Source organism: Diadema antillarum, unplaced genomic scaffold (genome assembly GCF_040938485.1).
Source record: "Diadema antillarum isolate AM-2024a unplaced genomic scaffold, OU_Dant_1.0 seq00000889_RagTag, whole genome shotgun sequence".
Classification (NCBI taxonomy): domain Eukaryota; kingdom Metazoa; phylum Echinodermata; class Echinoidea; order Diadematoida; family Diadematidae; genus Diadema; species Diadema antillarum.
In genome coordinates this window covers 1454860-1467780 of record NW_027271753.1, presented here as the reverse complement: position 1 = coordinate 1467780, position 12921 = coordinate 1454860, and the positions used below count along the sequence as shown (strand labels likewise).

The 12921-nt window shown below is 37.2% G+C and overlaps 1 protein-coding gene across 1 annotated transcript in view; it reads left to right on the top strand.

Annotated features, from left to right (window-relative positions):
- The window catches only part of LOC139740895 (uncharacterized), a 49019-nt gene that overhangs the window by 15523 nt on the left and 20575 nt on the right, over positions 1 to 12921 (top strand). The window contains exons 4-5 of the mRNA XM_071651479.1: positions 6112 to 6219; positions 8055 to 8182. Of these exons, the coding sequence (XP_071507580.1) occupies positions 6112 to 6219; positions 8055 to 8182 (236 nt within the window). The remainder of the gene's footprint in view (positions 1 to 6111; positions 6220 to 8054; positions 8183 to 12921) is intronic.

Below are 12921 nucleotides of genomic sequence, written 5' to 3'. Positions count from 1 at the left end.
TGGTAATACAGTCTTACATATTATATGTGTGTATGCATAAATTAAAAAAAGAGAGAGAATTGGCTTCTTTTGTGAAAATTGTTCCAAGTGTATTGATAAAATCAATGGTTGTGATTGCATTGTGTTATTGAAGATTTTATACATAAATCCAGCTTAAAACAATCATACCAATATCATATACATAAACAGAAATAACAATCCCCCTACCCCCCCCCCCAAAAAAAAAAATATTTGATAAAAGTATAAGAAAATAAAATGCACTGGTAGCATCACCATCAAAATTTACATGTAGGCCAGTGTTTTGATTGATGTAATCTATAAGTTTCACCCTTTATCCAGACTAAACAAGATATTGTAGTGCAGGCTATTCAAACAAAAATAATGTAATAATTATAGAATTGAATGTGAAATTGTGCACGTGATGAGACTGAAACCCAGCACTCTGAAAGATTATACACCAAAGGAAAGCTTTCATGGCATAATTCAATACAGTAAAATGTTCAATTGCATATGATCGGTCACAGTTGCGATGGACAAATCATAAATCAAATGTAAAGAGGTTGGTTGTCAGTATGACACCTAATGTGATATTTAATGGGCATCTCTAAATGACTTTTGATCATGTGACTATCGCTTCTATAGACTTTTTAAATATTTATCATACATTGTTTCATGCCTTAGATGTCTCTACTTTCTATAACTAAAGCCAAGATTTGAGTTTTCTTTATGACTCTACTTAAAGGGAAATTATCCCAAACAAAGATATTAGGATTCAGTGAATCCAGAAATATTAGAATAGGTCAGTGAAACTCACAAAAAAGGAAGATCTTTTTGTTCAAAGTGAATTGCACACAAAGCCTTGACTTGCTCTGACCCGTTTTATGTACAGTGTAACATAATATAATGCCTTCTGCCTACTTTAAGGATGCAAGTCAAGTGCTCTGTCAGTGTAGTAGAAAAACAGAAATATGTGGATTCTCTTTGATATTCTTCCTCATAACCTTCCACTACTGACATCAGGGACTGTCTTAACCCATTGAGGACGAGTCCCGAGTATACTCGGGCAAGCTTCTGTGGAAGATGGGTGTTGTAGCAAAATCAGCCCGTCCTCAACGGGTTAACCTTCTTATCCAATGATGGCGGCACATGGATTTAAGCAAAACTTTACATAAAGATTCATTACTTTTGAATGGCCCATTCAGTTTTCCTCAAACTTCAGTTATCAATGCATACTACAAGTATTTTTTGATTTTCTGAATGCACATGGATATTTGGGGTAAAATTCCCATGTAAAATGAGAGTAAGGAAAGCACCCCATCATTTCCTTGTAGTGGAAATTCATTCCAAACACAAATTCATCAAAAAACTCAGAATGTTGTAGTTGTGTGTGTTAATGACTGAAAATCTGTATGCCAGTAACATCACAGTAAACAACCCAAGATGGTAATTGTGAAAACCAGAATAGAACACCATAAAGGTGACTTTAATCAGGTTTTTTTCCTTGAATAAAGACTAGCACATTTCTCCCAGACTTTCGCAGATCCTTTGCTTTGTATCAGTTTTTGATAAGAGAACCTCTTTTCTTTGTAAATTCTTTGTTTAAAAAAGAACTTGCTGTAAAAACCTGCCTTGATGTGATGTGTTGCATGCTTGATGTTCTGCACACCTTCAGCTATACATCTTTTTTTTCAACTGCTAATTTTGTGTTGGTAAACCGACATGCATTGCTTTCCTGATTCATACAACTATGTTTAGTGTTTTCCGATCCTCTGTGCTTTATATATAGCAAGGTTAAAGTGAGTGATCACACACCAAGCAAGCCTGTCGCTGTGGCAGTGTGTTTATGGTCTGGAGTAGAAATCATATCTACGTAGCAGTACTCGTTGCACTCACTTCCAGACTCAGGGTTTATTCTTTAAAGGGATATCGCAAAGAGCATTTGGTCACAAATGGAGATGAGATAAACAACTTACAAACAGTCTTCAATGTGCTTCAGCTGTTACCTTGAGATTTGTCATCCACTTTGCTATTGATGGTATGTCATCTCTTTAAAATGAAAATCATGTCAATACAGATCCTTCACAATAAATAAATAAATGAATAATAAATAAATAAGGTCTCATTCAACCAGGGTAGCCTCTTCAGTGTTACCACTGCTCTACCAGAGGGCCCTGTAATTATTATTACCCTAGCTTTGCCAGGTACCCATTTGTATACCTGGGTCGAGAGGGACATAGTGGGTAAAAACATCTTGTCCAAGAATGTATGCACTGGGCAGGATTCGAACTTGGGTCCTCCAATCGGGAGTTGGGAGTCTTATCCACTATGCCACAGTGCCCCCACCACAATGTGTATGATATGATGTTCATAAGGTACAGTGTATCATACCATTTGTAAGCATGTTTGAAACATTATGATTAGTCAATTCAGGGCTGCATGTTACAACTAACTTGTGAATTAGATGTAAACTATACTTAATGCATCAAATGTAGACCAGTACTATATACAGTCAAACCTGCCTTAGTGGCCACCTCTCTATAGCGGCCACCTGTCTACAGCGGCCACTGAAAAATCCCCCCAAGAGAAAAGCCATGTTAAAGACCCTGTGTATAGCGGCCACCTGTCTAACGCGGCCAGCAGCCACAAATTTTGTTTCCCGCGGTAGATTTTAACCTGTCTATAGCGGCCAAAAACCCGATGGAGCCGTAGCCGAGCCGATAATTCAGCGTGTTTTTCTGCTTTTAATCCGTGCCAGTCATTCCTGGGCAGCGTTCAGTGATCGCTACCGCTGCATTCATCACTTATTCAGTCACAATAATGCACTAGTGTTAAGCTTTCTTCATGACTGTGCACATGCTACATGTATACTACTGTGCGACAATTTCATAAACACCGGCATTGTTCTATGCATGATACACACGTGTGCATACGTACACACATACATGTACAAAGTACATGTAATTATAGATGTATACAACGATGATACATGTACATGTAGGCAATGCACACAAAGTTGGATCACCTGTCTATAGCGGCCACCTGTCTATAACGGCCACTTTTTCCGTATCCCTTGGGTGGCCGCTATAGACAGGTTTGACTGTACTTGACATAAAGATGTGGTGATTGAGGAATGTTTTTGTTGTTGTCTTTCATGTTTATGTTATAAATTCTGCTCATTATTGTTACAAAATCTAAGTGAAAGCTGAAAATCCAAATTTTTGTAAGACAGCGAGGTCAACTCAATTCTGTTTGCTATGATTCCAATCAATCCAATTCAGTTTAATTTCATTTCATTCAATGTATTGCGAAGATATGGCCTAGGTCACTTCATGAGTACGAACAGTGAGCAGTATGCATACAAATCCCCCTGGGAATACACGGCAACCAGCTCATGAGAGCTGTGGGGACGGGCGCGTGATGATTCACGGGCCAGCCAGTGGGGATCGTCTGAGCCCCACTCCCACATGAACAGACGTCATTTGGAAATACCTCTCTCATCGGTGTTTTCTTCTTGAGATCACATGATACATATCTACAAAACTCATCTTGGCTCTTCTCCACTGCCAGATTTTTAGACTTCGCTTTTTTTTTCTTTGAACTGTGATTTATAGAAATGCAAGAAATGTGACAAGTGAGTCGATTAGTGCTAGAGTAGATTTCATAATTCATTTGAATTGTTTACAAGGACTTTTTATTCTCTTTTCTTTCTTGAAAGTGCATGAGAATTTATTGTGGCAAGAATTTTCGTGAGCGGATGAGAAAGTGAAAGCATGACATGACTTCTGGTGACTACATAATATTTTTTAATACAAAAAAAAAAAAATTGTTCCAGAGCATATGTGACCCTGCACCACAAAACCAACAAAAAGTTGCCAGACATGGATTTTTTTACCTAAGGGCAGATTTTGAAAGAGCAGACTCTAAGCTTTTAAATGTTGTATAATTCAATTCAAATTCTCCTTACCTATATGAATATTGGAAAGAAAGCACACACTCTGGAAAAGTTTGAACTGAGAAAAGAGGCTCTGAAGTACAGGGCCTATTCTATTCTATAGAAGCTGTGCTACCTGTGCCATGAATGGGACAAAAAACATGATGTAATCCAATGCAGCAACAACAATGAAGGGATTATCAAATTAAGCTGAAATTGAGCATGCTCTAGTAGCACATTCCATCCATGTAAATGTCAACTTTCAAAGCAGTATCATTATCCTTTCAAAAGTTATTAGAGTTGAAAGTGAAGAGTGTGCAAAGGATTTTCAAGAAATGAAAAGGGGCCTCTAAAAAAACCTAATCACACTACTCTACCAAAAATGGGGTTGTAGAAAAACTGCTGAAAACCCACTTTCCAATTCAATTTATGATCCCAAACTCAAGAGTAAAGTAGAAGAAGAATATAGCTCTTTCAGAAAATATGGAAAGCTTAAAATTGACTCAGTTGACCCATTTCACCTTTCTTGAGTCCTTGTATAAAATCAAGGGGTGTGACTTTTTGTTTGTTTTGTGATGCATGGTCACATATGATTATTTTTTTTTTAAAGAGAAAAAAAGCATATCAGCCCCCTCTTCCCAACCAGTTAAATTATATACTGGCATGAATAGCTTATTGTTGTGTTACACATTTTCAACAGCTTTTAGCTATCAATTGAATGATTAGTATAAGATAGCATTTCCTTTTAAGTAAAGCTATGATGTTCAATATGAAAGGTACTATCAAATGTGAACCTACAACTTCATGCCGAGATACACCATCAGTGATATTAGAAGTACCCATTCTCCTCGAGTACAGAGGTGCAGTCAACAGTAATTAAATAGTGACTTAACGTTTTACGACAACACTTTCAAGTAAACGTAGTGAGATCATGACACTTTTGAAAGTAAATGTAGTGAGATCATGACTTGTGCACATATGGCAAGTTATCTGCTGAAAAGATGGTATATATTTTGTGTGTGTATGTTTTACAAGGATAGATTTACCACATCCTTTTTTTTTATCAGTACATTGAAGAGAAACAGAATATATCACTATTTAGACCGTTGTTTCTGTTAATTATTACTTTTTTTTGTAATCTCTGTTTTTGTTTTTTGCTTTTGTGCTTTTTGCTGGTCCCAATCAATCAGCCTGTTACAGCATTCAGTTTGAAGTAATATGTTTCCTCATGTTCGTGAAGTGTGTCATGTACTGTAGCAAGAAAGAGGTATGAAAAGGGTGGTAGAATGACTTATGCTATATATCGTTCATGAAGACAACTCCCTATGAAACAAATTACTGGTAATGAAACCATGGAGGTCAGGCATTCAGTGATTCATCAAATTTCATTGGACGGAAGGAGTCTCTGCCCCTCCCTCAACTCCTGATGTACTAAGTCAAAAAGTTATTTCTAAATTTTGTTTCATGGCTCTGCCCCGTGGCCACAAATTTGTGGCTCTCAGAGTCTGAGTAGTGAGAGCTAGTGCTTACTCAAAGCAGATCACTGCAGTGCTTAATCTGTCTGAAGGTCTTTGAATCCAATGCAAGTCTACTGTACCCGTTGATTGTACATTGATTATGAACCCATAAGATTGGTGTGGGACTCGCATGTAATATTGGAAGGCTTGCAATGGATTTAGAACTTAAGAGAACTGGAACCTGATATTCTATTAACACTAAGTTCAGTGACCCTTGGCTTCATTCCAATGAATTCTAAGAGCTGAGAATGTGGAGAGTAGGTAGCTTCTGTGTGGGAATGCTGCCGTCTGTATAGAAATATTCAATGACTGTGATATTAGCTTCTTGTGTCAATCTCCCCAAATTGATAATTTCCTGTATTCTGTAATTATCCTATCACAACATCATGTAATATGTACAAAGTGAAAAATCAAATCAGTATAATATGCTTACATATATGTTTCATTTGAACATACAATTTGTTTAACAAAGTAGCAATAAGAGAGGCAAAGGTTGAAATGCTTAATTGTAATAACACACACTAAATGATGATGAAATGAATTTGTTACAACGTATATGCAGATGGGTATACAACTATCTCCCTGCGTAGTCTTAAGATGTTTGTTTGATTTTTGTCACCGAGGATTCATTTCTAAATAAAGTTACATTTTTTCTTTTAAACTATACAGATTCCTCCCATGTATGTTGCAAGACAGTGGTTTCAAGATGGCAGATCACTCGATGAGGGAGTTTCAGATTTTATCAAAACTACTGGAAATTTCCACACAAAGGTAAGAGTATTCATTAGCAAAATGCTGTGATAAATATACTTTCTGATATTAAAAAGATTAACTTGTTTTCACCCCCCCCCCCCCCCCCCAGTATGAAGTACTTGAATTGGAAGGCATGCGTTCGTAAGGTATGGTGTTATTTTGGTCCAAAGCCTTCCGTGTAGCAGAATCTACTCGCCCCTCTCTGTTTCCCTGTAGGTAGCCTCTGTCATTTGATACAGCAAATTAGAGGATTATTGGAGGTGATCTCGTTTTTGAAGAAGTCCAGGCTTCTAAACTTTTGCCAACTCACTTGGCAGGGCCCTCGGTGTGCCGTCTGTTACTCAACGAGAGAGGGGGAATTTAAGAGGAACTTTCAACAATCGGCAAGGAAGTGGCACTGAGGCCCCACTGCAGTGAGGAGCTGACCTCGTATGTGCTCGAGAAGTTTGAGCTAATCGGAGAGCTTCCTTCATGTGAAGAACTGCTTACTGTTTTTTTTTTGTGCTACAGTTGTATCTATCACAAAATGTCAAGCTCGCCCGGTTCTTTCATTGGTGCCAGGCTGCTTGGGAATTTGGATTACGCTTTCCTCCAGCGAGACTTAGCATGTTAATGTTTGGAGGAATTAACCTAGATGTGTATGTCTCAACGCAGAGCCATGTTACTAGTGCAACTGTTTAAAGGGAAATGTACCCGATGTAGAGATTCAAATTTTATGAATCAACATGGCAGTGAATGTTTCAAGAAAAATACAGCAAAATTTAAAAAAGTGAGACCATTTCCAAGACCTTTTACTCAAGTATCATAACATTGTTTTAGTGTCTTCACATTCTTTTTTTTTCTTTCTTCATATCTGTCTGATTTTGCTCAAAGTTTTCCTGTTAAAGTGCTTTGATATTCCCAATTTAATTCATGCAAGTTATCATCCATAATTTTGAAAAGGAAAGTTGCACTTCATATCACCAGTAATTGAACTGATGTAGCTTGGGAAATGTGATAGTCATAGACAATATCTTTTATGTAGTTTTAGAGTTGTTACAAACATTCCCACTTCTTTCACTATCAAGTCTTTAAAAAAGGAATTGATAAAAATAGAACACTATTCATATCACACTGTTGTAGGTCTATGAACTTGCCTCTATGATATGCAGTCACACCTGATATTAGCTGCACTGACTAATTCATTAGAAATATCAAAAGTGAAAACAGACCAATTTACCAAGTTGAAACAAAAACAGTGTGTGACCTCATCAGAATCTTAATCAAAAGGCTGTTTTTGTGAAACACACACACACACACACACACACACACACACACACACACACACACACACACACTCACACAAATGGGGGTTGAAGTTCTACAGGTCTTCAGAGAATCCAGTTTGTGAAAAGACAAACTGTGCTTTTACTTTAGTTTTATACAACTCAATAAGTTTTACATGTAAAGACTATGTAAAACTAGGTTTGTCATCACTCAACTCTAAAACATGATAGTATGCATTGTAGGTACTAATAACAAACTACCATAGCCAGTACACTACTTAGCTCCTATGCAGTGCACTTTGGCAAAGCTTATGTCTATATGTAGGCATAGAGAGACCAGACAGCAAGAGCTAAAGCAATATGTAGTCTTACCTCTTCTTCTTCCGCCTTGAAAATATGGTGCTGAAAATATATTCCCGTTTGGTTCTCCCGAACATGATTGCAGAGGAGTAGCCCCCACGCTGGCTCGATATCAACAAGTCTCTCAGAGATTCGAAACCACAAGTGCTCTTAGTTTTTGTTGTGATTGTATTTATCGTCTCTCTCTCCCTAACTCTCTCTGCCTGCGGACTCTATCTGACTGCGCAGACCAGTGAATTTATCGCCTGTGACGCTCACATCCTGGCCACGCCAACTCTAGCAGACCTCAACAGAGATGGCAGAAAGGAGGAACTTGCACTTCCTGTGTCGTATTATGATGAGCTTGACTCACTGAGGTAATATATAGAGCTTGCACAACTTTTTACTTGTGAGTTTCTAGCAATCACACTATATTCACTTAATGTGGCTTTTGTTTTTTGAATGAATTTTTATATCCAGTCATATAACTGCAAGGATCTCAGAATACAAGGTACAATTTCAAATGGTATGTAAATTTAAGATTTATTTGTTTTGCAGGACTGTTTCAGCATGATGATAATCTTCTATTTTAAGTGAAAATGAGTTAACAAACCAAAGCCAGAGGTTTTTTTTTTTTTTCAAAAATAAAAGATAAAGAAAATATCCTCAAGTGAATCTCACACAAGCAGTGGCACTTTGCACAGACATTTTCTGATGGAAACAAACAATTTTAACAGAATATCACAAACAATCCACTTCTAGGCCAGCAGATCCTTGAAAAAAAAAAAATCGTCCCAATTTCTTTGATCCTGGTAATCACACTTTCTATTGATGATGTAACATTGCTTTGCATGCATAAGATTTTGCAGCCTAATATTACCATAAATATCCTCAGATTATTACTTCAGAAACTTCCAAGGTAGGTTGAATTCCTGATCTGATGCAGTACTTCCCAATCCAATTACCAGGGAAGTCAAAAGCTCTCCCTGGGACACTAAACAGGTGAAGTTGGACTTAAGGTCAAGTGTTATCCAGTGCAGGCATAGCTTAGTGGGTAATCTTACTCTCAGTCTCAGCATTAAAGGGAAAGTCAACCCCTTAAATCAGTTTGTTGATTAAAACCAGAAATATGAGGGGAACAGGGAACTGATAATTAAACCAAGTTATATTTAAAAATTATAAAGATAATGATGTTTTGAAGGTGTGACCAATCAAATAAATTGATAACTCTGTGATATACCACGTTTGCTCTCCTTCCATTTTCCTATACATAAAATTCTATTAAATCTTTTTTCCCCCCTCTATCTTTGCTGCTATCGATGACAGAATATATATATATTTTTTGTTATTATTATTATTCTTTTTTTTGCATGAAGGGGTTGTATCATTGTTTTCTATAGTGATTGTATTTAGGGTGCATGTACAATTGGAAATTTACTTGATGGGAAAATGAAAACTTATTGTATAGTACAGAGCAATGGGGGGGGGGGGGGGGGTGAACTCATGTGTGACATCACAGAACTGCCAGATGTGTTTGATGGATCACAACTTAAAAATGTCATTACTTATCTTTGTTTTCATCAGAAATTGCTCAAACTGTCACTCTCCTGTTTGTAATTTTTTTTTTCTGCTTCTATTCACACAAATCAAATTTCATGGTAGACTTTCCCTTTAATATATTGCCACCTGCACACTGTCCAATTTTACCCAGTGCCTTCAAGATACTCTAAATCCCCAGAGATTTGATATGTGACTCATCATGATTCTTTGAGGAGTGGGTTAATAAATGCATCACTTTTGAGAGAGACTCTTTCTCTGCTGTTATGTTCAGTCCATTCTCAGATTTTGCATTTTTAAATTGGTCTTATAACTTTAGCTGCCATCAAGATTGTATATAGTATACAAATTTGCCGAAGATTTTCAGCAGCACTTCACATGTACATATTAGTTCTGCACAACGTATTGTTCACTCTATGTAAATAATGATTGGCCCTTGAGGGCCCGTCTCTCAAAGTGCCATGACGGCATGCACACCACTCTGCAGTGCGCTGATCTTCAACTATGAAGGATGCACTTCTACAGAAGAAGAAGAAGAAGAAAAATTGACCATGCACTTACAAGGATAAGCACATCAAAACCTGTAGTTCTGGCCATGAGAGTGCTAGATGTTTCAGTATGATAGTACTCCAGTGGGCTTTATTGTCGCTTATTTCGTTCAGTCAGAGAGGGGGTGCTTTAACAATGCTGATCAACCATAATTCTGGTCTTTTAAACTCAGGGTTGATAAAGATAATCAGATTACTGCCTAAGACATTAAAGAATTTAAAGAAAAAAACTCAATGAAAAGAACTAGCATCCTAGATTAAGCAATAATTAGCATGGTCATGTTGATTTGCATGCATACTTAGGTTATGTGCTACTCTACTGCACGATGACTTGCTCTAGATAGATGATTTTGCTTTAATTTTTCAAAATAGGTTGACAAACTTGCCTCTGTGAGCTTTCTTATCATAGTCCTCTGTTGGCTGCATTTGATGTATCATACTGTAAAAGTGGAAATTTTCACAGTGAGGGAATTTTTGTGCTTTTCATGCGACCACAAACTAGCGTGAAAATAAAAGCATGCATGCACATATATCTGCTTGCTGTATGTTTCACTAATATCTTGACTCTGTGGAACTAAATAATCGGCAAATTTGTCTTACCCTGCCAAGCGTGAAAAAGCACTCACACGAAAATATCCACTTTTACAGTAGCCTGGTTATGGTTACGACATAAAGAAGGTGGGCAAAGCAGAAGTTGAAATACCGGTACTGCGCATACTTACCATCTGTGAGCTCTGAGAGAGTTATTCCACCAAATCAAGTCAAGTTTTGTGCACGTGTCTCCTCACCCTACTTATCTCCGCGTTGACTTGAGCAATAAACACATCTCTACTTGGTACGAGAGTCCAAGAAAGAACCGGCAATCTTCATGCGGAAGTAAAGAGTCCGTGGCGGCAGCACTCCAAGCTTAGTTTCCAAGCCTCACGAAAGCATTTAAGCATGCCTCATCCTAGACTTGCCAAGAAGTTGTTGGCTTACTCCTGAAACCAGACACTTGGCAGCGTGGAGTTCATCCACCTGCAGAGATGGCTGAAAAGGATGTACTCTGTAACCTCCACTGTCCAGCCAGCAGTAATTCTTCTCTCACGTGTGCAGTCATTGACAATTGAATGGAGTACGTTCACACTGTTGAGCAAGGTGTATGTCTCATTTGCTGGTCTTCAATTGAATTTCATTCAATCCAATTTATTTCCATCAAACAGAAAGTGATACATAATATGAAGTATACATTTTTGTCAATTCATATTGTTAAACAATTTGAAAAAAAAAATACAAGTCAAGAAAAATAATACAAAACATATGTACAGATTAATTATATAATGGGAAAGCAATACACACTCTGTAATAGAAACAAAAAAAAATGCAAGTGGAAAAGAGTGAAAGTTCTTCTCAAAGGGACAGTTTTATACAAATTCTCCAGTCAGACTGAAAAAGACTTACATGTTACAGGTATTGCTTATGGCAGCATTTCATCTAAGTGACTTTAAAACACGGTTTATAAAAATTACATGGAAATAAGGCAAACAATGCTCCAGTGTTGGACTCTACATTAATATAGTAGTCTACTCCAAAGACAGCATCACAGCAAAATTGGACTCACTCCGATCACAGAATTCAGACAAGCCAGGAAGGAATACTTACTGTAAAACATGATATATTCATGGCATGAAATTTTCGCGAATTGGAGCCGACGGCCTTTTTCGTGGTATGAAATTTTTGCAAATTGTCACTGGCGTTCAATGCATATAGTGTAGACAAGAACTTTCACGTGCATTTTCATTTCGCGGATCTTGGTGCTCGTGAAATTAAAATGCACGCGAACATCCCTTGTTTTACAGTATGTTTGCGTTGTTTAGCAAAACTGTCCAATAAAGAATAAAATGTTATATTGACCCAGAGCCGCAGACCTGCTGATGTTTGTAGAACCTACATCCAGAGCTCATCCTGGAAGAAAAGATTTAGATAGACAGACAGACTAATGACTCACCTTGTAGTTAGGTCGTTAAAGATTATCATGTCACTAAGTGATTATTACTGTACTGACAGATCTGTAACTGTTGCAGAATTACTCTCAGGAAATTGTTTTAAAGAGTGGGCAATATTTGTGTTGATGTATTGAGGCTTTAAAAGGATTTTGAAATTCCTGTTCATGTATCACACTGCAGCCGTCATGAGGGCGTTGGCTTGGGTATGGTTTTAACAAACTCTCTCTCCACTCTGACTCCATTTTACAATTGTCTATGACATGATTTTTACTTTTCTAATTGGAGGTCTCTACCATTTAAATGAACAGAGATTGGATGGCCATTATTTGACACGTAAAGATAGAAGCAAACTGATGTATTATGGGCAGAAGATTATAGGAAATATGCTTTAACAGCCACACAAGGGTTGATGAGTATGCATGGTAACAACGTGACTATGAGCCTACTGTATATCAAGCAAAGATGATGGTTTGTTACTGTATACGCCATATATTTAGCGAGTCTAAATTTTCGCGAAGCGTGACTTCGCCATGATTTCGCGAGTGGTTAAATTCGCGATCGTGGAGTTCTGCACTGAACGGAGAAATGTATACCCATGTGTCACATTGAATATCGGGATCAGAGTCATTATTTTCGCGAGTCTTTAATTTTGTGAATAGCACCTGACTCGCGAAATTCGTGAAAATAAAAACCTCGCGAAATATTCGGCGTATACAGTATGTGATATCATATTATTTCTCTATGACTTGTCACTTTGTTTATTATGTATTAGGAAATGACTGTAAAGCATCTACAAAGGAAAATGATAACGGGACTGGACTGAAGCAGAATTAAGGCACTTATTATAGCATTGGAATTCAACCAGTGAATACTAATATTTTCAAATGAAAGATTACACGTTTGTGAGATCATTTTTACTTACAAATAAAATATGGTTGCATAGTGTGATATTTTTGTTGTTTTTGTTTTCGAATGCAGCATATTGGGAAAATACTTCTAATCCTATGTGTATGATACAAGTATTAA